The 26,097-nt window shown below is 40.5% G+C and overlaps 1 protein-coding gene and 1 pseudogene across 2 annotated transcripts in view; one reads left to right on the forward strand and one right to left on the reverse strand.

The window, feature by feature from the left end:
- LOC136099332 (spermatogenesis-associated protein 7-like) overlaps positions 1 to 13,761 on the forward strand; it is a 50,073-nt pseudogene extending 36,312 nt beyond the window's left edge.
- The window catches only part of CENPF (centromere protein F), a 47,001-nt gene continuing 34,361 nt past the window's right edge, over positions 13,458 to 26,097 (reverse strand). The window contains exons 17-20 of one of the 2 annotated variants that reach the window (XM_071805988.1): positions 24,391 to 24,577; positions 23,194 to 23,670; positions 21,031 to 21,224; positions 13,458 to 18,555 (exon numbers count right to left, since the gene is read on the reverse strand). In XM_071805988.1, the coding sequence (XP_071662089.1) occupies positions 18,346 to 18,555; positions 21,031 to 21,224; positions 23,194 to 23,670; positions 24,391 to 24,577 (1,068 nt within the window). In that variant the 3' untranslated portion in view covers positions 13,458 to 18,345. The remainder of the gene's footprint in view (positions 18,556 to 21,030; positions 21,225 to 23,193; positions 23,671 to 24,390; positions 24,578 to 26,097) is intronic. The other variant, XM_065833620.2, reaches the window with a different exon arrangement.

Raw genomic sequence — 26,097 nt, forward strand, 5'->3', positions numbered from 1 at the left:
CCAGTTAGGCTCATTTCAGCCTCTACAACAGTCAGCTCCTGGGATCCCCCAGTCACTCCAACAATATTGATGGATTGCGTTCCTTTATAATTAGAAGGAATTACTGTGCACTGAGCACCAGTGTCCACTAAAGCTTTGTACTCCTGGGGGTGTGTTGTACCAGGCCATAGTATTTGTACAGTCCAATAAACTCTGTTATCCCTTTCCTCCACCTGGCTGGAGGCAGGGCACCTCTAATTCCTGTTTTGCGCAGTCTCTGGGTGTGAATTAGAGGTTCCTTCAAGAGCATCAGAATCTCTTCTGCTCCTTTTGTAAACTGGAGCAGCCACCTTCCTAGGAGTTTTTCCTTTTGTCTCACGTACTCGTTCTTGAAGTTCTGAGGTAGGCCTTCCATGCCACTTATTCATGTTTTCTCCCTGCTCATGTAGGAAGAACCACAGTGAACCTCTTTTTGTGGGCTGTCTCTGCCCTCTCTCTCGAGATTGGAAACGCCTTCTCCTAACAGCCGAAACATAGGTTTGTGCAGGTCGTGAACGGTACGAGTCTTCTCTGAGCTCTTTGATTTCTTGCAACAGCTTTTCAAACCGATCATCAGATTTTTCACACAGTTTCTCCACAGCGGAGACACAAGCCCGTAGAGAACCAGTAAGGCTGTCCTCAAAGTACTGGAGCTGCTCAATCACTTCATTAATTTCTTGTGCACCTCTAGCTGACCAGACCATTCCTGCCAATGACTTAGCATATGCAGGTGGTGCACTTTGTACAAATCTGCGCCACATAGATTTTGTACAATTGATTCTATCTGGGTCTGTCCCCTCTTGGCTGTTTGGTCCTAGATAGATGATCTCTCGCACAGCTAATTCTCTCAGGAACTGGATACCTCTCTCCATAGTATTCCATTTCCCTAACTTGGATATACAATCTTCCTTGTAGGGAAATCTGACTTTCATAGCTGCCAGGAGTCGGGTCCAGAGAGTAGCGGCATTAGATTCTCTTGAAATTGCCCTATCAATGGTGGAATCTTTTGACAGAGATCCCAGCTGCCTGGCTTCACCACCTTCTAATTCAATTGTTTCTGCCCCATTGTCCCAGCATCGCAGCAGCCAGGTTAAAATATTCTCGCTTTCACAACGACTAAAGTCTTTTCGCAGATCTCTCAGCTCACCTGGAGAAAAGGACCGAGTGGTGGTCACTTCATCTCCACCCTGTCCTGATGATGCCCCTTGGGTTGATGTTGGCCCTGTGCCATCACCTGCTGCACGGGTAGTCTTTCTAGTGACTTTCTTACAACCAGCAACTGATGCTGATACGGGTTCACCATCATCTGATTTATTTTCAGAGTCTGAATGACTGTCACAGTGATTGCTGTGGTTACAGCAGCAACAGTGCCCAGTGTGTGAAGACGGGGGGGCTGCCTTGTTAGCCTTTGAGGCTGGAGAAGTAACGTTATCTGCAGCGACCTTGGCAGAGGAGCTCTGCGGAGGAGCTGTAGCTTCAGCTTGTGAAGCCGCGGTTGGGGGGGCAGTGGCTGCAGCAGCAGCTTTGGCTGTTTTGCCTTTTCTCGAGCGGCTAGGAGTGCTTTTTGCTAAAGCTTCCGAAAACACACTGCAAATCTCAGGACTAAAAAGAGACGCAAACCTCCTATTGAACCTCATTTCTCTTAACAGTAACACAAACTGACACACATTCAGCAAACGAGATAACACCATCACAGTTCTATCAAAGCTCCAAGGATATTCAAAGTTCTCTAAAACATTTGCAAACTGTCCTAGCGAAAACACAAAAGTATTGTTAGTCAGCCTTTCTAAAGATTCGCTTGACGAATTAGCAAATATAGAGCCATTCTGCTCTTTAATCTCTCCTGGAGGTTTTTCAAGGTAAAGCAGAAGCGAGTAGAAATTCATTAACGGCTGCAGTATAATGAAATAAACCAGTGCCATACCACACAGTATCATCATGACCGCTGTCCAGTTTCTTGTTGTTATATAATGAATACTTCGATTCAGAAAGAAACACCAACACAGATATGGGATCAGCGAGCACGATATAGAAAATAACTGATACAACTTATGCCACAACATCTTTAAGTCAATGTAATTCACTTTGCCTTAATACCACTAAATAATATCCGAAGCAAACAGACGCGTGACTATCACAACTCTATGAGTTGGCACCATGCCAAGAAAATGGAAAGGTACATCAGAGCAGTAGAAAAGCCAAAAATCTCCAAATTTACCCCTTTCTCTTGTCCCTGTTCGGGCGCCAATTATCTGTCGAGGGTTAAGATTGCGGGGTGACAATCAAACCCTGGCAGATGTATTGTTAACCTCCTCTCCCCCCACTTCCCCCTTTTGCCCCTCCCTCTCCCCCCTTCCCACTCAGGACAGGCGATCGGGAGGGAAAGAAGGACAGAGAGAAGAGAGCTGGAAAAGTTAAAGATGTTTTACTAATGCTACTAATAAGAAAAGAGAAAATAATACAAAATATACAAAACCAATCTTGTAAGTCTCAGCAACTGCAGAGCCAGGACCCAAAGTCCTGGATTAGACTCTGTAGCCAACCGGAGCTGGATTCAGTCTCTCACTAGGCCTCCGTTCACAGGGACGACCAGCAAGGTCCTCTCCTAATGTCAGCCATGAGGAAAAAAGGGAAGGAAAAAAGGGACGAGATCCTTGTGATCTCCCACTTTTATATGAAGTATTCACGTGAATGGAATGTTATACACCATGTATATACATGTGTTGGGTTCTCCAGGAAAATGCAGCTAACATGAAGGCTTTAGCTGACATGCAAATTCACTAAAAGAGAAACTTATTTTTAATAAAACTAGGACGTGTATATCAATGCTGAGCAACAATTTATGGCAGATCAACTGCTATGCAATTTAAATACCAGGTGAGGAGAAACTACTTCTGCAAAAGCAGCAGGAAGGGTGCTTTCCATTGAGGGCTGCTAAAGAGAGATTTTTCCTATAAGTTTTTGTGTATTACCCTAATAAGGTTTCTATAAGACAGATAATGTACTTAGAATGCAGAATGGCTTTAATTACATAAAACCTGTTTACAAAGAACATTTGTTGTTGCACTTTTTTGCTGTGACTGCTATTTTCTGGAGTAGAATAGCAAGAGAGGCTTGTAAGCTGCGACTATATTCAGTAAGAAGACCCTGTTTTTTAACAGCTTGCTTTTAGGTATTTTGTCACCAGAGTAGAATATAAAACTCTAAACGTTGAACATTAAGGTTCCCCATGTGGTGCCTGCTGAGAATTATACATCTCAAAATGCTTATCTGAAAATCTCACATGCTGAGAGGAAAACCACCTATGGAGAGACAATAGAAAATGCCAGACACAAACACGCAGCCACAGTTGTACCTCTCTCCTCTGTTAGTCTGGCATCTGATCTGGGATGAGTGAAAGCACCTCTCCCTGTGTTAATCCAGATCTCAGAGCCCTCTCCTGAGAGCAGGGCTTGTAACTGCTGTTTGAAAAATCTGGAAGAACACACTGTTTCACTTTTTGAAGTCACTCACAGAGAACACGGTATTAGCGGCGTCATTATCTTTGCTGTTATCCAAGACGAGTTGAAACATTTGCCCATGAAATGGGGGAGGCAGACTCCAAGGCCTTAATCAAACTGGGGACACCCAAATCCAACACCACACCTCGTGAGCAGATGACTCGACTGGACTTTTGAAGCAGCTCCTCTAGGTTAGACGACAGGAGCAAAAAATGGGAGACACTTGCACTATAAGCCAAGGTTGCAGCACTCACTTAAAAAGCACTGAGTTTTCCTGCTTCCCAATAACTGCAAAATATAGACTCTTTCTTCTTTACGGTTCCTATATTAAAGACAAAAAAGGCATTCCTAAAGGTCTGGAACAGAAGTCTGAGCTCCACAGAGGGTGTAAGAGTTTAGTCCCAGCCTTCCACTTGCTCTGCCAACCAGCTGCTTGTCAGAGGGTCCCAGCCCAAGCACAGGGCTTGAGTCTGGGGGCTCTTTTGTCTCACACTTCTTCCAAGTCCTGTAGGAAGCGAATCTGCTAATTCTGGCCTTGAGACAGATTTGATGCTCGAGTCCTCCCACAGATCTGATTTTAAGGGCGCCTATTCAAGAAGGCATTTTGTTTGGTCTGATGATCCTGAGGATTCATGGTCAGAGGTTTGGACTTTTCATTTTAAAGCTCACGGTGCTGCAGCAGATTCAGGTGGGAGCATTTCTGAGGAACTGGCAGAGTGTGGCTTTTAAATGGGCTACCTTTGCTGATTTGTTTCTACAAATTTGTATTTTCTTTAACACTAGGCATGTGGGAGTTACGCATATGCTTTGCACAATGAATAAACAATAATCAAAGGAATTATAAAATAATTAGAACACAGAAGGATATTTTGTCTTTCAAAGTGTCACAATTAGGAGACGCTAGTTTGATATTTGTTTAGGTGCTGTGACAGTCAGTTTGTAGCAAGAATGTTTGAGGAATGATCCAAGCTGAAATTAGTGAATTTTAAGTCAGTTTTTTCGGGAAAAAAATCAGCAACAGAACCTCAGTTTGAGAAGGTATGTCATTCATTCACATCTGACTAGAGGATGCCAAACATATTTCTAAGATGAGCTCCTGCAAGGCTCTGAGTGCCTTAGAGATAGAGCTGAGAATCCTTTAGAAGGAGACTGAAGGAACTTAATTCCTTCTTCTAGAAGGCTCTCAGAGCTTCCAGAAAATTGAAATTGTAAACAGTAGTGGATTTTTACTATATCCTGTTGTGATATGTTTGATGTCTAGCAATGTGTTGTTCTGCACCTGAGTAGAACTTAAGCCTGGTATTTTCCTCTAAAAAAACACTGACTGAAGACTCTGAAGAAACTTAGACAAATAAAATTAACTGGCGGAGAACAGATTTAAAGGATTTTTTAAAACATATATTTGCATATTTAGTCATGCAATGATGAAAAGAAAAAGACCAAACTGCCTCTATATATTAGAGGGATATAACATGTGCAGGAGGAATAACCGTTGTTTTCAAAGATCAAGTGAGACATGTAAGCATAGTCTACACCAGGAGAAGCTTGTGGGCAATGACATTTATTAGAACAGGCACAGTTCCCACAAGAGAATTAATGGAAGCTGAATCGCTTTGAGACTTTTAAAAATGAATTGGCCAGCAGATGGAAAGGAATTCCATAGTGATTATAGTTTTTGTCCTACAAAAATATATTTTTATCTTTTAGTTTCTTGTCTTCAAACCAAACTATTTTTATTCACTATCACTGTTTTCTGGATGAGACAGACAAAATAAAAAGATGGAAACATTTGTCAAGGTCTTTGCAGTGGTTTTTTTACCCATGCTGGATAGCTGCCAGCTTGTTATTTGGGTACTCGCTTCCCTGGGCTCCGCTCTTCTGTGTACTTGCTGTACAAAACCAACGCCCTTCTCCAGATTCCTGCTGGCACTGACTCCAGCATGGTGTGTGAGATCTGTGCCCTAAAACAACAGGTCTGCTGCCAGTTCATGCTTTGTGAGGATGCTTAAACCCATCCAACCACATCACCTGACCCACAGCCCACGTATGGCCATGAAGCAGCCGAGCAATCCCCAGCACTTACACCTGCAGCTGAAGCACCTGTAGCCTCTTCTGAAGCTCTGAAAAAGACAGTAGCAGCACCACTCTTCCAGGGAAAAGGATGCGCACTCAGTGGGGTGTTACATGGGGACTGAGGAGGAGAAGAAAGCAATTAATTGCTTCATTCAGTTAGAAAAAAAAAAAAAAGATGGTAACTGCGTAGCAGGGAGGGAGAGAATGAAGAAAGACTATAGGAAAAACATACATGGAGAACAGAGGAACAAAGACAAGATCCTTTTAAAATGACCAGCACCTTCCCCCTTGGTGTTATTCTCTATAAACCTACATGGCAGAGTTATTGATGTAAAGTGGGGGCACAGAGGGAAGTTCTTTCACTGGAATCCAGTCCAAGGCAATTTTTAAACTGGTTCATCAGGGTGCACCCGGGGAGCAGTTTTCTTTGCTTTAGAACATGCAATTGCAAATAACATGCCCAGGAGCAGGCATGCACCACACCATGCAGGTTCTCTCATTTTCTGTAGTAATGAAATGATCTCCACTCAGGAAAGCTTGTAAAAGTCTTTTTTTTATCTAGCCACTTCTTCAAAACCAACATCAGAAGTGCAAGGATGATATTTCAGCTGCCGAATAAGTGGCCTCAAAACTTGATCCATACTCAGATACAATTCAAGAAGCCATCAGTTCCATGAAAAATGTTTCCTTAAAAAGAAATAAAATGCTCATTCTTGCTAAGAGGTAGGGGTAAAATAATAGGTCTTACAATCCAGTAAAGTGGAAAAAATGTCACTCCTGAGCTTGAAATAGCCACTGGAATGGGTCTGTGACCGCATCATTTCAGGAAATTTCATGGGAAACCAACACACCACCTGCAGGGGGTGGGGGATCCGGTGCCCATCTGTCTCCCGGTGAGCAAACTATTCCAAGTAACTTATTTCCTGGAATTTCATCATTTAAAGCCAAAGTCATATCTTACACTTGTTTTATGCCTTTGCTTTTAGGAGGATCATAAAGTGTTTGTTCTGAAAAACTGCACTGTAAAGCCACCAAATGATTTAGCTGAGGTGAAGGGGAGGTGGAAGACAGCTGGTAAATGGCATCCAGCAGGGTTCCCGAACATTCCGGGACAGGAACGCAGAACAGCACAGGCAGCTGAATGCCCCAGTGGTGTGGAAGCTGAAAGGCCATTTTACTCAACCAAATAAAATTATTTGCTTTGATTACTGCGCGAGTATAGCCTCAGTGGTAAGACCCAGCAAGAAGTGTCTTAGGGTCTTTCATAGCCAGTAGTGGAAAGATCTACTTTTACATTTCTAATGCAAAAAAAAAAAACAAACCAACACATCTTTTTTTCTGTACCACACTCCAGCACTATCCTGAGTCACAATGAAGTAGACACCGGAGAAAGCAACCTGCGCGTAATCCCTGGCACTATCTCCTACATGTTCTCTGCCCTTCCCTTCTTCAAGTGCCGTACCCTTTCTACTTAGCCCATCATGTCTCATGGGATCGCCTTAGGAGGAGATAGATGAGCAGATGAGTGTGGTTTAGGATGCTAATGCAATAATTACTGGCTTAATCATCAAAGTGAATAAGCAATTTACCAACAGTCCCTTCCAGCACTGCACACTGTTACCATTTAAATACAGATTTTTTTTGTAATGTACCATAATTAGATACTGCGTATGGGAAAGTTTTAAAAGTAAACCAGTAAAAATGAAAATGACTGCCCTGAGTTGAGCAGAGGACCCAAGTTTATTCTTCTCACGACAGAAAACGTCAGTGATCTGCCATGTGGAAACTTTCTTTCAAACCAGTATTGACCCGGTGGCCCCATTGCAAACAGAAGGGGAAATGTTCTGTAGAACAAGTTCTCTTCTGCATGGAACCTAAAGTAGGAATCTTGTCTTTTGGCTAAATAGCAGGGCTAACATTTATAGAAATTCCGGCATGAATAGCTTGATTTCAATTTTTTACATTTCTTTTGAAGTTTCGACTGGATATACTCATTTCACTGACTGCTCTGGTAGCATATACTGAATAGCTGAGTATTCTGAAATGTCACTTCAGTTCTTCCCATTCCATATGCACTCTCAACTGTGTGTGTGCAGTGGTAAACAACATTTTCTTCAAGTACATGGGTATCTGTGTCTGTAAACCAGCATCTCCGTACACAGAGACAATTGGAAAATATAAACAGATGAGTATCACTGAACATGGTCCATCTCACAGCCACAGGACATGCACACAACAGAATCTTCACACACAAGTTGCTGTCAGCTTTCCTTACTTTAGCCACTGAAACCAAGCTTAGCCCAGACCATACTCTAGTTATAGTCCAGGAAGATCTAGAGGGAAAAAGAGAGGAAAAGGGGACACTCATGTTGTTAAAACACAGGATGAAATCTGCTGGCTCAGCACCGTGCAGGGCTGGGCACAAGCTCTCCCAGTCCTCAGCCTTCCACTGGATTTTTCCTTTTGGTTGAAGGTTCACTTTAGCAGTCAACTCAGCCAAACAGAACACAAAACATATGAAATTATCTTATAATATTTACAAAGAGCTGTTCTGTGGATAGGCTTTAATAACTTTTAGATTAGTTCAGAAATTATCGTAAGAATCACCTCAGAGCCACGGAAGAGGTTTTCAAGTTGCTCTTTTCACTGTTCTTGGTCATTTCTTAATGTCTATTAAGGCCATAAACTTCTCAAAAGACTAAGAAATCACTTGACATTGAAGCCTGCAAGTCTATCTGTGAGGTTAACTAAGCACATGCACAGAGAAATCCATTGGATTGCTGTCACAAGGAGTTTGGATTTTTTCTGAACATCAGTATGCTGAGCTAGAAAAGTGATTTGTTTTAAAGCATTGAACATTATATGTTTCTAGCTCATGGAAAGTGGATTATCCATTATCCTTAATACGTTTCAACAAGAACGACTAATTTACCGTTAAAATGCTTAAGATCGAATGCCCATCATAATGACCTTCAAATCAAACTCAAGTCTTAAGATTTTCCCAGTAAGATCCTCAGAAACTGCAGAACAGCTTCTAACTCCACACATTTTTTCCCTCTCTGCATGACAGCTTCTAGACTCCATTTTGTGTCATGAATAACCCATAGGTCATCTTCCACAGAACAGGAAGAGGCCATCATGATGAACATCTCTTAATAAAGCAAAATTCCATGGGGATGCTGTAGCAATTCTAATTGATTAACCCACAATTCATTCTCCACTTGATTCATTCTTACTGTAGTATTAGTAATTCCCTCAGTCTTGATCCAGTCAGGCGCTCCCAGGGTTCTCAGGAATCATCTGCCATTCAGAATCTACTCTTGTATTTTTCCAGATAGCAAACAACCCAAAAGTTCACCTAACTGGCTGGAATTTGAACTGCAGACTGCATACTTCATCACTGTTTTCCTTTCGCCCGCTATGATTACACTGGAGCACTGATGTATTTAGCTCAGTTAGTCTTGGCTCTTTGTGAGGCTGAAACAGATGAACACATGGGTCACGGGAAAAAATGCAAAAAAATATCAGAGAAACAAAACCCCCCCAAAATAGAAAACAAACAAGCAAACAAAAACCCAAGCAACCAACCAACAAAATCATTTTGTTCCACTGAGTTCTGGAACTTGAAGCCAGTGTCTTACCTTTGAGGAACCTGTGCACATGGATTATATGGAGAACTGGGCTATGATTTAGTAGCAGTGTTCCACATTATTATCACAAAGAAAAGTTAAATTTGCTGCTACCTTAATCAACATGTTTTGTGCAGCTCTTGCTCCATGACAGCTTACTGCAAGCAGGCTCTTATCTTCCCACGGGCACTTATGATAGGTCATACCAAAGGAAGAGGCACCAAGGTGAGAGCCAAGTGCTTTGTTACGTGCACTATAGGTGCCTAAAGATGTTCCTGTAGAGGCACAGAAGTACCTCAGAAGCTGCTTGAATATCGCGAGTGCTGTAATAGCTGCAATCTTGTCAAGCAGCGCTTTCTTCTAACTTTGTGTAGTATTTAGCATAGATGGAAACTGCATTCGCAATGTTAAAACTGAACTCTTCACTTTAAAGTTACAAAAATCTTCCTGTAATGAGTTGTGCATCCTGAGGAACTCAACTCTCGTGCTGTCACTGCGGCGGCTGTTGCAGTTACGTGGCTTTTTGCCATGGTCGGTTGAACAGTCATCTGCAATGACCAGCTCTTATTTGCTTTACTGACATTCATGGCAGGTTTGGTCTGATATTGGATTGCTTTTCATCACCTCTTCTGCAGTTTTGCCTCAGTCCTTCTTCCCAGCACAGGATGCATTCTCCAGGGGGATTTAGCTGTGAGGGAGATAATCTGGACTGCAAAATTTCTTGCGAACAAAAGAGAAAATCTCTGAGATGACTTGAGTGAGCTACAGGAAATAAATGAATGAGGTAGTGGGGACAAAAGTGAAACACCTACTTAACTGAAACCTCATTTCAGTCTTTTTCTCCAGTTAATTAAGAATTGAGGAAAATGGATGTAGAAAGCACATTTTAAAGCAATAAAGTACTGCCAGAAATCAAACCAGCAATTTGAAAAGAGAACAACACTGCTCTCTGGCATCTGACAAAATAAGACATTTGACAGGGAACAATATGTGCAGTACCGGTTAATTGAGAGACGAGGAGAATAATCATAGCTGCATTACTGAATTTATAGACGTATCTCCAGTGTACCACAGGGACAATGCGAATTTGTGGAATCCTCCTGCCTGCTACAGCAAGCCAGCAATTGCTTACGTACCCATCAACATTTTTACAATGTACCCGAGGCAGCAATGCAGAAATAGCAACTGTGGTGGCTGAAACCGGGAAACTTGCCTCTAAAATGACTGTAATCCCACATTTTCCTCTGCTGGTGAAGAGATATGGGTTAAGAACAAGTAGGGAAGAAATCTTCATTGATGTTCATTCTCCTTTGTCAGATCTCATCCATCAGAGCACGGAACAGCCCTTTACCTGTTCCCAGGGTGTGGAATATGGCTATTCCGCACCAGTCCTACAACGGGTTAGGTTGAATATGTGTTTTTGCAAAGCAGCAGCTTTAGAGCAAAGACAAAACTTTAGTTTTCCCATCTATTAGTTCTAAGCTGTAACCAAACAGAGTGTGAACTCTGCCAATGCAACATATCTGTATTTTGGAAGCTCTGGCAGAACTTTCGAGGCTATATTCTCTTTCCTCTAGTTGATTCACTAACCTTTCATTTTTTTAACATCATTTTAGCACATTAAAAGGATGTTTACAACACAGGCAGCATGTTGCTGTGTCAAAGAAGCCAGCAATGGGGATCGAAACACCTGAGCAAACCAATCATTTGGTTCCCTTCCCATTCATCCTAAAAACACTATGTAAGGCAATGTATAGTTAATGGGAGATTGTTATTTAGATTCTTTTATTCAAGCCAATATTTCCATATTTGACAGCCTGTCTCAGCAGAAGATTTGTTGATCTGAAGATAGTAACAGGAGCCAGACAGCAAACATTTAAATAAAAAGAGTCATGAAAGAGCAGCTAACCAAGTTAAGCAAGCAGCTAAGCAAGTAGATCTGGAAATCACAAAACAGGTTCTTTCCCTCTGTAATTGCTCACAAGGAATGAACAAGAAAAAAAATCCAAATTCTGAAGTATCAGTAACCCCCATTCCTACTTCTAGCCTCTGTGGTCTGAAACTAAGTTAATTCAAAAGGATACAAACTATACTACTCAGGAGAACTAAAATCTTCAATCAGTGTCAGACAATGACTAAAGCCATACATATATCAACAAATCTCAACAATAGTCCTGAAAACAGGTTATTTTTTCAGCATGGGGTCAAAAGAATACAGAACATTTCCCTTTCTCTATGGTGGAAAAGTCAAAGCAGTCCCCAACCACAATTAATCATTCCCCACTCCCCTGTTTGCCCCCAGAAAACAAACAAACAAACAAAAAAATCAGTAATCTGACGTGGATACACAGATTTCGCTAAAAAGGCTTCACAATATCAGATGCACTCACACTGTATTTCATGTGTTACTTAGCAGGCCTTCTAAATAGAGGAACCCTGAAACACCATCCAGTAGTGAGAGCAGATTCTCACTAAGGCTTTCGTCTGTTTAATTTATGAAGCACAGTAGCAGAAAAGCAAAATACGGAAAGCTGCTGATCTTTCTGTGTGCCTATCAATCATCAGTGCATTCACGTAAGTGTTGCAACAGCTGAATTGTGAATAGAGATCATGATTTCTCCACTGCTAAAAAAGATTCCAGGAAGACAAACAAAACAACGCAAAAAGCTAAGTAAATTTAGCTATTTTTACTACATCCTGGTTTTCTAAGTTCCAAGTAGGTGCTTGGTTGTGTCTCTGAGTATCTCAGGGAATACACACACATAGAGATAACAGGAGATTTGCCTATCTCCTGTCACATCCACATTTTTTTGAATAGTGCAGTTGCAATCTGCTTTCACAGTAGTCCACCATTTATTCAGTTGTCAGCATCTTTAAAAAGTTCAAATAGCTCTTTTCTGCAGAAGATTACTGGTGGCCTTATTGCAATTTGTGGCTATTTAGGATAAGATGGCAAAAGCAGAGGGAGATGGAGTAATTTAAAGGCTTAGACAGCTGAAATATCAAACAGCAGGAGCAAGGATCAGGCAGCTGAAACCATTTCTGGGACAAATTCAGTATGTTCTCACCACGGAGGTGGCACCTGGGCCATGGAGTGAAATTACTTTCCCTACTTTACTGAGTGTTTATGTTATTCAGCTACACCTAAAAGAAACTTAATTGCAATGTATAGTATAAAGAAAATCCCCATTCAACATGTATTGCACTTTTCTCTGTCATCACCTTTAAGTTTTTAGGGCACTATGAGATTATTTTCCACTACACAAGCCTGAGATTAGACAGATTTGGATTGACCGCAGTTCCAGCTGGTATTTTTCTTCCTCTATTTAAAGTATATTAATTTGTAGAGCACATCAATAACATTAGTAAGCTGGAGAGCAAGAGAATGTTTCTTCTTTCAGCTCCATCCTTCCCTCTCACCAGTCATTACTGAACTGGCAAGTCCTTCTGAGGGACCCTGCTGGGAGTCAATGGGCATCAGCAACACAGGGCTGAACCCACCAGCGTAATCACAACACAGAGTGGCCTCGGGATGCTGCTGCTTGAGAAAGCAGCACAGGCTCATGTTCAATACATGTAGTTTGTCCTACTAGGAGTTAACTGCCTCACCTGGAGCACCATGTGCAGTTCTGGGCGTCACAGGATAAAAAGGATATAAAGCTACTGAAGAGTGTCCAGAAGAGGGCTACAAAGTTGGTGAAGGTTTTGGAGGGGAAGCCGTATGAGGAGTGGCTAAAGTCACTTGGTTTGTTCAGCCTGAAGAAGAGGAGACTGACAGGAGATCTCATTGTGGTTGCAGCTTCCTCTCAAGGGGAGGAGAAGGGGCAGGTGCTGATCTCCTCTCTGGTGACCAGTGACAGAACCCAAGGCAATGGCAGAAGATGTGCCAGGGGAGGTTTAGGCTGGACATTAGGAAAAGGTTCTTCCCCCAGAGGGTGGTGGACACTGGAACAGGCTCCCCAGGGAGGTGTCACGGTCCCAAGCCTGACAGTGTTCAAGAAGGGACTGGACAGCACCCTCAGACACATGGTGTGAACTGTGGGGTTGTCACATGCAGGGACAGGAGTTGGAGTCGATGATCCTTGTGGGTCCCTTCCAACTCAGGACATTCTATGATTCTATCAATTTTTTAAAAATTTGAACAAGTTCTACCAAAGTGGTCATTGGTTAGATCTTGGCTACGCCATGTGAAGCACAGGGCTGAATGAGGCCACCACTGCTGGGCTGCTCCTGTGCTCAAGGCTTGGGGAGCTCCTGACCAGCTGAGTGGGCTCCCAAAGTCAGAGCAGGATCTGACCTGGGAGCAATTTCAATTCTGACGTATGAGAGATGAGTTCAAACATTGACCCTGAATAATAATCCTGGAAGAGCAGAAGCCAAACAAATCTCCTTTTATGTTTTCCTTTCATTACTAGGTAAAAAGGAGGAGAATAGTTCAAAGACTGAAGAAAGAGTTGAACATCACAGACCAACCAGACCCTTCCATCAGCTGTGACTGCACTCGGCAAAAGGACGCCAGCATTCCTGCAACATGCTGTTAACCTCCAAATCTGGGCATTTCAGAGAGCATTCAAAATTAGCTAGGACAGCAAACTAGATTTTACACCAATTACAACGTAAACCTTGGGCAAACAGGAAAATGAAGCAGAGATCCAGGTAATGCATCTTCCTGTGATGTAACAGAATATCACTATGGCAACAAGCAGGTTAGCATGTTAAAAACAATACAAGAGCACTGAAGACTGCATTTCTACAGGGACCTTCACAATCAGAATAGAAAGCCAGATACACGTGTCCTTTCATTCGTTATGGGTAGCTGACACTGACAAAACGCATCCTATGCAATGCTCTTCCTAGGAATTCTGATGAGGCATTTTGATTTTTTCCTACCACACACTTTATTTACAGATAGGTTGAAAATGAAGTTTTCAAAACAGATTTCAAAATATTACATGAATTGTGACCTGAAGTCTCATCGGTTTGCAATAAGACATAGAATATTAAGTCCCATTTTTAAGTGGTTTAGGTGTTAGTCTAAGTAACTTAAGATCTCTTGAAAATCTTAACCCATATTAGCTCATATACCAAAAAGCTACTAGAATACATACTAGTTACTGAAAAATAACAGGCATTGTAATCTTTCAAAATGCAAAGATTTCATACTTACCGAAATCTAAAGGCTTATAAAATACAAACATGGACAAGTTGGAAAGTATGTAATTACTAAAGCCTCAATCCTTTCTTTTAGCCATGATATTTACTTATTTTATTATAACATAGTAGTTCAGATTTGTCTGTTTAAGATTAGACAGCTAAAGATAGATGTTTTTATTCCACACTCTTCTCCAAGTGGAACACTTTTCAAGGCACCAGATTAAAATAGAAAAACAATGATTGGGATAAATAAAACACAACAGCTTTTTTCGTTTAGTGGTGCTGTGGGTTTTTTTTCACCCTATTGTCTATTTCACATCCATGCTTCTACATCAAGAGAGTTAATATTTTTTTTTTTAGTTTCTACAATTCCCCACATGATCCCTAAATAATCTGAAGATACCAAACCTTATCTGAAATAACTTTTACAAGCAGCTTTGCTGTTATCAAAATGCACCCTTTAAGACGGGCCTCTTTCAGTCTCCCTGGATGATACCTCCAGGCATAGTGCCACAAGGATTGTTTAATTACCTAATACTTGAGTTAACAAACAACTAGAGATGTTTAAGAAAATGCCACAAGCTGTACTGATCGGGTACAAACTGGAACACAAAAGGTTCCACTTAAATATGAGAAGAAACTTCTTCTCAGTGAGGGTAACAGAGCACTGGAACAGGCTGCCCAGGGAGGTAGTGGAATCTCCTTCTCTGGAGACATTCAAAACCCACCTGGGTGCCTTCCTGTGTAACCTCATCTGGGTGTTCCTGCTCCGGCAGGGGGATTGGACCAGATGATCTTTCAAGGTCCCTTCCAATCCATAGCATTCTGTGATTCTGTATATCTAGTTACCAAGGATAGCTTGTATATAAAGTTTTTGTTAAGTTTGAACTATATGGAATATTTTGGTTTGTGTTACTCTGTTAGTCTTATTTGAGACAAATGCTAAATTTCTTTAAAGGTCTTTCAATTTAGACTGATGAGTAATTATTTGATCTCATAAACTGTGTTCTAATGGACAATCCTGTAAGCAAGGCAGAATAATGGTGTGCATGTATATGTAAATACAGAAAAACACTCTGAGTGCAAAACTAACTCAACTTCAAGTAGAATCTCACCTTTGTCTCATTAGAGAAGCACTTGTTATGCTTTGAAAGTTCAACTTGAAACAAAAGTAATGTCTTTTATATTAAGATAAAGAAACTTTTTCAAGGATTAGTACACATTTTTACCCACTTTTGTTGAAAGGAGGCACATCTTTCTCATAGAAGAATAACGTGAAAATGCTTCTGCTGTGCAACTTGGAGTCTTAGGGCACTACCGCTCCTGTAGAGGAGCTTGATTTCCCTATCACCTGGCCTGGGTAGGCAAGCATAAGCATTATGAATTATTTGAGAGTAATTTCTGTTCAGTTGGATAATGACTGATTTAGTTGACGTCACCCTTTCCTCTTGCACAGAATTGCTCTGCGCTACCGAGCGAGCTCAATTAGACGTTTGAAATCCACAAGTACAAGCTTGTTGTGGTGAGCTTCTTTGTAATGAATCATCCCAAATTCAAGTGCACTATCATGAACTAGATGAGTTATTTTCCTCTGTTGATGACACCAGAATCTTAAGCGCTACTTCCAGGTGAATTACCTTCTTTTAGGATCTCAAATAGGATTTTTCTTGAATGAAAAGAGGCTAACTCAGGGCATTCTATGTAGATACTTCTTGACACCTGACCATTTCTACAACACATCCATTCTCATTACATCAGGTACAAGCCTGCAATGATTTTCACATAAAGTGACACGTTTGAGGCCAAGCACTTGTCAGGGTGAAGGGTGACCCAGAGAATCAGCAGACAGATGTTATTCGTAGAGCAAGTACAGTTTGTTGTTGTCGTGTCCTTCTGGCCAACTTGCTGAGGATTAATGGCTGGCCAAGGGCCATTTTGCAAAGGTGAAGACTGATGTCGTTAAGACCTTTGGCTATGGTCAAAGCCAGGGCATACTGGGAAGTACAAAGAGATGGACTGGTGGATGCTCAGCTTCAGGGAAAACAGGCAGACCTCGCTGGGTTTGCTCAGATCAGATCTCATCCCCCCTTGCACAATGTTATTCCATCTGGAAGAAGGGATGCCAAGATGCAGTGCACTGGACCGGTGCACTGAATGCAGCTTATATCTGGTTTTATATTTGGTCTGGCACCTACAAATGAAGCCACTACTTCATTTTGAATCATCCAATAGTGTTTTTGCCACATTTTTCACAGAACCTAATATTTTTAGAGATAAGTGAGTTTAGTTTCCATTTCTAAATCAACCATTGGTACAGAGTAAAAATAGCAACAATGAACTAAATGGCAACATGTAATCCACTTTTTTCATGGTTTAATTTTTTTAAAAAAGATTTATGAAGAATTATTTACAGAAAATTCTACAGAAGATTAATTATATCTGTTCCTTCATTATTATTCCATATGTTTGAGTGATTGTTGATATTAGTAAATATTCAAGAATAAGCTCTGCAGAACTCATATATTGTTCATCATTGGATAAGAGAAAAGGGCAAGAAAGGGCAAGAAAGGGCATCCCTGGGAAAGTGATGGAACAACTTAACCTTGGTGCCATCCTTGACACATCAAGGATAAGAGGGTCATTAGGAACAGTTAACATGGCTTCACCAAGGGGAAGTCATACTTGACCAGCCTCATAGCCTTTTATGAGGACATAACCAGGTGGATAGATGATGGCAAAACAGTGGATGTGGTCTATCTGGATTTCAGTAAAGCATTTGACAGTCTCCCACACCATCCTCACAGCTAAACTGAGGAAGTGTGCTCTGGACAATCGGGCAGTGAGGTGGACTGTGAACTGGCTGAAGAAGCCAGAGAGTTATGGCTAATGGGCCAGAGTCTAGTTGAAGGCCTGTATCTAGTGGAGTGTCTCAAGGGTCAGTACTGGGACCACTATTATTCAATGTATTCATCAATGACTTGGACTAGGGAACAGAGTGCACTGTCAGCAAGTTTGCTGATGACACCGAGCTGGGAGGAGTGGCTGACACGCCAGAAGGCTGTGCTGCCATCCAGAGATCTGGACAGGCTGGAGAGTTGGGCAGGGAAAAATTTCATAAAATATAACAAGGGCAAGTGTAGAGTCTTGCATCTGGGCAGGAACAACCCCAGGTTCCAGTATAAATTGGGGAATGACCTGTTAGAGAGCAGTATAGGGGAAAGGGACCTGGGGGTCCTGGTGGACAGCAGGATGACCATGAGCCAGCACTGTGCCCTTGTGGCCAAGAAGGCCAATGGCATCCTGGGGTGTATTAGAAGGGGGGTGGTTAGTAGATCCAGAGAGGTTTTCTTTCCTCTCTACTCTGTCCTGGTGAGACCACACCTGGAATATTGTGTACAGTTCTGGGCCCCTCAGTTCCAGGACAGGGAATTGCTGGAGAGAGTCCAGTGCAGGGCAACAAAGATGATGGAGTGGAGCATCTCCTTTATGAGGAAAGGCTGAGGGAGCTGCGTCTCTTTAGTTTGGAGAAGAGGAGACTAAGCGGTGATCTTATTAATGTTTATAAATATGCAAAGAGTGAGTGTCACGAGGATGGAGCCAGGCTCTTCTCAGTGACAATGGTAAGACAAGGGGTAACGGGTTCAAACTGGAACACAAGAGTTTCCACTTAAATATGAGAAGAAACTTCTTCTCAGTGAGGGTAACAGAACACTGGAACAGGCTGCTCAGGAAGGTTGTCGAGTCTCCTACTCTGGAGACATTCAAAACCTGCCTGGACACATTCCTGTGTAACCTCATCTGGGTGTTCCTGCTCCGGCAGGGGGATTGGACTAGATGATCTTTTGAGGTCCCTTCCAATCCCTAATATTCTGTGAAGAGAAAATGGTGCCCTCTGTACAGTTCTGATATTTATTTCGCAAACTGGGTTTTGATTGTCCGTTAGTCTGAGCTGCGATTAAGCCCACAAAATTTTACTGCACCTTACAATTTTCTTTTTGCTCATCTTGCTCGAATAGTCCTTGTTCGTTTGCAGAATTTTTGGCTTTGTGCATCATACGACTCTCCCTAGTATTGTCAGAGACAGTTTTTGTGGATTGTTTATACAGGCAAAGTGGTGACCTTGAAGTAGATTTCAGCGGTGGCAGAGCTGTTACTGCTGGGGACTGCTGTTCATCATTTACCTGTAACACAAACAAAAATTTCCTGTTTTACTGGTAATGGAAAACCATATTAGCTTTCTGCAGTAGGTCAAAAGACTCACTGCAAAAGACTAAACATTGGGATTTTGAAAAAAACATACGCAAATATTGAATATGGCAAAATATATTTTGAAGACATTTATCACTTTGAATATAGAATACAGTGATACTTGATATCAGTCATTTTGGTGTGGTGTTAGACGGAATATCCGCTACACAGCTGGAAAGCTATTTGCTAGGAGCAAGAGAAAAAGCTAAACCAGGAACAGACAGTATTCTTACTCTGCTTGTGGAGGTACCAGATATTGTATACTGAGATCTATATTTTATTTTTCCTGTACATAGCCTGCAGACACAAAACATAGTTGTCACTTTTTTTGCTGACTTCTGGACAAAAACCACTGCTTTCACATTTTAACTGATGTACAGTCAAAGTACTCCATTTAAATTCTACATCAAATTCACATAGGAAAGTGAATTAATTTGCATGTGGATATGACAGGGCACATTTTAAAGACCTTTAGAAATTTGCAACAGTTTGAAAACGGATGTCTGAAATGACGTACATCTAAATACTTGTCAAAGAGAAGGAAACAAGGCTTATTTTACTTTTAAAATAAGACACACCATTTACTGTATTCATATAAAGCATGAAACAACATGTTTTGATGATTTCAGAAAATGATAAAATGATATTATGAACAATTTCTCCAGAAATTCCCAGATGTACGTCATCTTGAAATAAAACAAACACATAACATCCAGCAATGCAGAGGATAGAAGGGCACAAATTCCTGGAACTGCGTATTTACACTTTGGGGAAAAAACAACTCTGACATCTTTATTTCTCCTATATAGTTGAAGGTAAGGAGTAGCCTGTCCTTAGACCTAGACAACGCAAGCTTAGGCAAAGAGGAGGACTGTTTGGGAAACCCTTCCCCCATTAAGATAAAAACAATTCATTACTGATTACTTGTTATTTGGTGTAACCTTGACTATGGCCAGCAAGAGCCTCCAACAATCTTACACCACGCTGGCAGGTGATTACAACACAACTTTCTGCTGCCAAGGCTTCCTTTCTTTTTCGCACTACTCATTTTCTTTAAAAGCAAGACCCTCCATGTGTTTCTAAAGTTACGGGAAAACATACATAAATGAGCGTAAATAAAATCTATTGGCATCACTTAATGAAACAGTAATAAACCACAGACCTCCAGGTAACTTTGTAAGAAGCAACTAACTTTGGTAAATAGGGTAATTAACCCTTGAAACCATAGACAGTGAATTCACTCTCACTATCAAAATGCGGATTTCCTATTGCTATAGCTCAAAAAAAATCATGTCTCTGATCTGGCTCGTCATCCCAATGGTGCTTTCTGGCCTCACAACCTATCCATCTGCTGAAGTATGTGGCTCTTGCCTTTACTTACGTTTGCAATTTTGCCAACAGAATTTATGTGCTAACACAAAATAGCTGCATTAAAACCAAAACAACGAAAGTTGCATTCTTGGCTTTATGGCTTCGCTTTTGGCTGTGTGGCAGCCTCCACTGACTGCCAAGAGAATGCTTTTGTGTAACCTGGCAAACGGGAAGAGTTTCTACCTACTGGCATATTTCTATGTAGCTCTCATCTAAAGAAGCGTCAATGTATAATAAGTATAGTCTTATTGCTCAGCTTGAGATAGCACGGTTAAAAACCTTCGGAGGAGATTTAGGATAATGAAAGGTTTATTTCTGTCCTGGAGCTTGAACATTTTTCTATAATCTGCAAAGCACTGGCACAACTTAAAAAGAACATCTTACTGTGAAACATTTAGCAGTGTGCCATATTACTAAGAACACTTGCAAAGTTAATGTAAACTTCAGTTACTAAACTATTTTTAATAAAAATCGGCTTTCAAGACCTAACTCTCTAGTATTGATTTGTTTTCATAACTTTAAAGTCTGGTAAACACATTGAAGTGTAGTTTCTTTACCATCTAATTGCTCTCCATTGATAGCTTAAAAGCCTCTCAACTGTAGTTATTTCACGGGATCTCAAATCTGGAATTCCAAGAAGAGTTGTTAGGAGAAAACTTTAAGCCTCAACTCAGACTCCCAGAGGTTTTTTGCTGTTTACTTTTTCTGAAACCTGAGAAACCACAGTATAAGGAATATGTGCTCTTTAACATTCATTATAAGAAACTGAAAATATATCTCTATTTAGTTTACATTTCTCAATGGGTTTCCCTAAGAAGTCACAAATTATATCACAGGAACATTTTGCAAGTTGCTGGCAGGGTCAAGAGCTCTGTCATGTTTTAGCGATACAGTATTTATGGTCTTATCTTCACTGTAGTGTTGAGAAATGTAAAGAATGATATGTCCTCAAACTTACTTGGCAAGATGATCCCATTTAGTGGATGTATTAGTTATCTCCATGACTTTCATACCCAGATACATTTTTTTAAATTTACCTTTTGTGGTTTGCTGCCACCAGGTGTCGAACGGGAGTGCTCACCAAGATTATCTGGTCTGCATTTTTGTACATCTTGTGCAGCCAAAGGCAATTTCTCACTTGGGGAAGCCAGATGGGGACTGGTTCTTAGATTTAGGGTTGTTCTGCGTAAAATGTAAGGGCTGACCTTTCCAGTGGGGATATCAGCAAACCCTGAAAAATAAACAGTTTCTGTTAAAAACAGCTATATAAGTTACACTTTCTTGAACAGATCTTCTATTTTTTTAAATTTTTTTTTTTTTTTACAATGGAGATAAAAGTAAGTGATTAAAATAAATAGTTTTTTTCTGTTGAAGAAAATGGAACAAAAAGATTGCTGAACAGATCTCATGTATTCCAAAATTCATATGCAAGCCCTGTAAACTGTAGATAAAGTACAATAGTAATTCTATAGCAAAGTTTTTAAAACAAGTGTTTGGTCTTTTTCTTTACAGGTACAATATTACATCAAGAATAATTTCAGTCTGACAACATGTACTGGTTTTACTAAAATTCAATCAGAACACAATACTGTGACAAGATATTCTTGATTTTTCATAATTTTCTCTGCATATAGTGTTATGGATTATCTATTATCTCTCTATTTAGCCTAGAAGTCAAACATTAACTGGCACATATGTCCTCAGGACAGGTGTATTTCCAGAAGGTAATAACGCTGCGAAGAAAATGGAATGTAAATAACGTGTAGACTTAAAAATTCTGACTTCTGGGAGTGATCTCTGAAGTTGATGTAATTCAGCAACTCTATAGCTTGTCCTTTAATGATTGCAATTGCATTTTTATAAAGGCGCACTTAAGAGGTAGCTGAATGTACAATATATTTTTCAAGCGCTGATTCGTGTTACTTTCTGTTACAGCAAACCCTTATAATTTCATTGTATTCAAAACAGAATGAACCTGAACTGTCATGAAGATGTTAACATACTACTGCTGTGGTCAAGACAGTTTTGACTTGGGGAATTTTAACCGACTTAATGTATTGCCAATTAACACACTTTTAATTACCGATTCTGGTATTGAAAGAAACAAAAACACACAAATAATCACACACTTGGGGAAAACACCTCTCCTCCCCAGTTTCTGGTCTTCAATTGCCTTGCCACATGCTACACCTTCAGTGAGGTGATGGGACGTCAGGTGATGGGACGGCAGGAGATGGGGGTCAGATCCTGCTCCTCGTTTTTAATTCAAGACATGGAAGAACCCACTGTCAGTCATCCCTCTGGGCCCGCACCACCTTCCTCAGTCTCCTCGCAGCCCTGCTCAAGGCCACCACCACCACCCTCAGCCCCGTGCCCTGCTCAGTGTGAAACTTTGCTTCAGCATCACTCCTGTCACTCTAGCCCCAGCACTGGTTTTCCTTCATCTCGGCATTTACTGTCCTTTCCTACGTTTTCACAGAGATACAAAAAACACCTCTGACTGGTTCTGTTTCGGCACACGGTTTTTTGTCCTTCGAAGCCAGTTGAACCCGACCATGTTTGGCATGGGGCAGCCCTGACCTCCTTCCTCAGTGTCCCCTGCAGCCCTCACCACCAGTCACCTGTCAGTCAGACCCACAGCTACTAACAGCCTCTTCAACCTTGTCAGGAGTGATGCTGAAGGACCTGTGGGGCTGTGGAGGAAGCAAATGTGACTCCATCACAGCACGGTGCTCTAACACTCCAATCTTTGAGAGTAGATTTGCCTTCAAAAGTAGATTCACTCCACATCTATTCTCCCATGCGCTACAGTAAATGGTTCAAATAATGCTTTTAAATGATGAGAGCAAGTCTTCTGTCAGCAAAACTTTGTTCCTGTTACAGATCATATGCTTAGCCTTTAATATACACACCACAAGGAACTACAAAGTTGCGACTCCAGCACCATTTCACTCTTAGCGAAACGGTATTTATTAAACCAACATAAATGTATCGTGCTGGTCTAACACCCCAGCTCCACAAACACTAACTTGGCACTAACTGGCACATCTCCTGTGGACTACTTTCACCTATCACCATCACCAAAAATATTCGCATAGTCACCTACTCACCAGAGTAAAACTAATTCAGCAAAACAAGAGAGAAAAAACCCACCTGCTATGGTCAAGAGAACATTTGCCTTTATAAAATGCTGTAAATACCTTTTTTCACTACTTCGGGAAGCCCATCTGGCTCATAGTCTGTGTTCTCCTGACCCAGCAAATGTTGGCAGATATCATCTTTCCTTTTTTTTTTGGATAAAGTCTCTGGAACAGGAGATCTTGGTTCTTCATTATCATTCCTGTTGTCTTCGTATCTCTGTCTTTTACTTGAAAGCTTAGTAGTATCTCCATCTGCCCTCATCTGTTTGACAGACTGATTGCTCACTGTTAAGGAGTTCTCCGAATTCAGCAGAGGAGTGCTGACAGCCTCACTCGTGGGCTGTTTCAGCTGAGCACTCAACAAACTGACTTGGGTTTTTAGCATCTCATTTTCTTCCTCTAGTTTATAATATTTAACAATTAGAGAGCAATATTTCTCCAAGTTCTCGTTTGCTTCTCTGGTTTTCACTTCTGTAGATTCCTGTAATTCTTCCAGTTTTAATTTAATTTCTTCTGTAATGGCATTCTCATCAGCACCTTTCAAAGTAAAATATCATTATTCATATAACTGATCTAAAAAAAAGCATATATAAGAATTTATAATGCAATGGTCACACATCTTTTAATTAATTATCCATGTTCATAACTGTGCAACTGTAAAAAAAATAAATGACAATGTCTAACAAAATCAGTAATATGTTAGACACAATAATGTATTTGCTAAATAGAGAACAAACATTCAAAATTTGAAAAGAATCCTTGACCAGTGCATGGGCAGACATTTTCCCTGACATTTTGTAACTTCTGAACACTCAAGTTTGTAGCCCTAACTTTCTTTAAGTAACATTTACAATAACAGAATCTACTAATCTCTCATGAGATGAGTCGAAATATAAACAGTAAAGCCCAAGAATCAGACAGGAAAGTTTGCTGGAAAGCAATAAAAGAACTTGTACGAAAAATTTTGTTATTAAGAAAAACACTCGCCTTCCTCTTCAAGTCACTTTTAACCACGAAAGTGTAATATTTAAAACATTTATTCATAATCCAGAGTTGCCTCTGATACTTTAAGAGAAAGAAGATGAACTAGATTTTGAAAATGGGTAACACATTTGCGGTTACACTTTTTTATAGTACTTAATAATCATGCTGTGTATTAGAGCTGTATATGTAAATGGACATTTTAGGGCAAAAAGGAAGTTTTACAAACTAATGCACAGCTAAGGAAGCATTAGGATTGAATCTAACTTCCATTACCTTCTTTCTCACACTTTGACATAGTTAGATTTTTCTTCTTCAACAGTTCATCACATTCAACCAGTTGTTTCTGCAACGTTTCCTTTTCCTGTTCCATCTGCTTACAGGTTTTCATCCACAGTTTCACTTTACTGTGGGCAAATTCATTTTCCTTCTTCAGTTGAACTATAATGTTGATATTATCAGCCTACAAAATAAGAAATGTAGTTATTAAACCAGAAACGTAATTCTGCCATTTACACATTACAGCGTCAAATGGAATCTCAACTGTTACGCAATATTAGCTATAGAGCATTTTTATAATGTTACACTTCTTTGACTCTTTCTGTACAACCTCATTATAGCAGTTCCTTTACTGTGGGAAACATGAAGGTCCTCTTACTAGATGGGTATGTACAGGTAACTCAGTGGAAAAAACAAGAATTTAAATACCAATACAGGAGACTTACTCTCTTCAGAAATACCAACAAATTATGAGGGTTAAGATTAGCAATGTCAAGACTAGCATCCTACCTATAAGAAAGCTGTATAAACTCTGAGGCAGTAGTCCTTTTTCCACCTGTTATCACTTCATTGATGTGGCATAAGAAAGTGCTGCTTTCCAGGTAACGGTTTTCAAATCAATACTCTAAATTTTGAAGTGCGCTCTCCTACTCTGAATCTCCTTAATTCTTTTTGTCCCCAATGCACCATATTACCACAAAGGCAAGATAACCCAGGCTTGCTTGGTACTCAAAATTCCAGCTTAAAAATACTATTCTGAGCAGCAGCAGATAATTCCACTCTTCGGGGCTGCTCCCTGCTCATCTGGTCTGGTATCAACCAGTGTGCAAATACCACACGAGGGAGCACAGCTGGAAGCCTTGGATGTTACATTTACACTACCATGGTTACTGTTTTCTGTAACTGGCACATATCCTATAGTAATATATCATTGGACTGCTGACATTAAACAAATTAACACCACAGGGGAGGGCCCTATGGAACAGAGGAATGTTGAGCGAGATAAATGTATTGCAATTCAGTGGTTACTTGCAAGTAAACTGAATTGACTGTGTTTCCTCAAGAGTACATTTAGAGATACTCATTCCTGAAGTGGAAGTACGGAGTTGGAGCCAGCAATCAATCACACACAGAAGCAGAACAATAAAAATAAGGTAGATGAGAAAAATGCAGGAGAAAATAATATGGAAATTAAGTTATACAAACAGCTGAACTTCACCTGTGCTACTAGAAAGGAATTCAAGCTCATCTAGAATGGTTCCCAGCTATCAGTTGTTCACAGTATGTGGAGTTCATATTCTATCATCACAGCTCTGTCATTTAGAGAATTACACTAGTTAATAACTGTAATGAGACCTCCATATAAAATGAAACTGATAAACTCTCAAGAATCAAAAGCAATGTATCAAGACTAATGCTTAAGGCAGAATATGATATCTTTTATCATCGAAGTAATTCACAGACAGAAAAGAGAGGCACTGCAAAGTGTCTTTGAGTGTATTCTAACCACGTTAGAACCCAGCTGCAACGTTTAGCATAGACAACAGATTGCTGTGTTTGGCATCACATAAACCAATTATAAGTTATCTCAGTCATGGTACATGTTACAGAATTTTTCTAATGTAGATCAATAGTAACAATGTTTCCTCTGTGCTCTATCGTCTCATTAGCAAAACTAAGTCAAGCCAAAGTTCTGGAGCACTG

This window comes from Patagioenas fasciata, chromosome 3 (assembly GCF_037038585.1).
Source record: "Patagioenas fasciata isolate bPatFas1 chromosome 3, bPatFas1.hap1, whole genome shotgun sequence".
NCBI lineage: Eukaryota > Metazoa > Chordata > Aves > Columbiformes > Columbidae > Patagioenas > Patagioenas fasciata.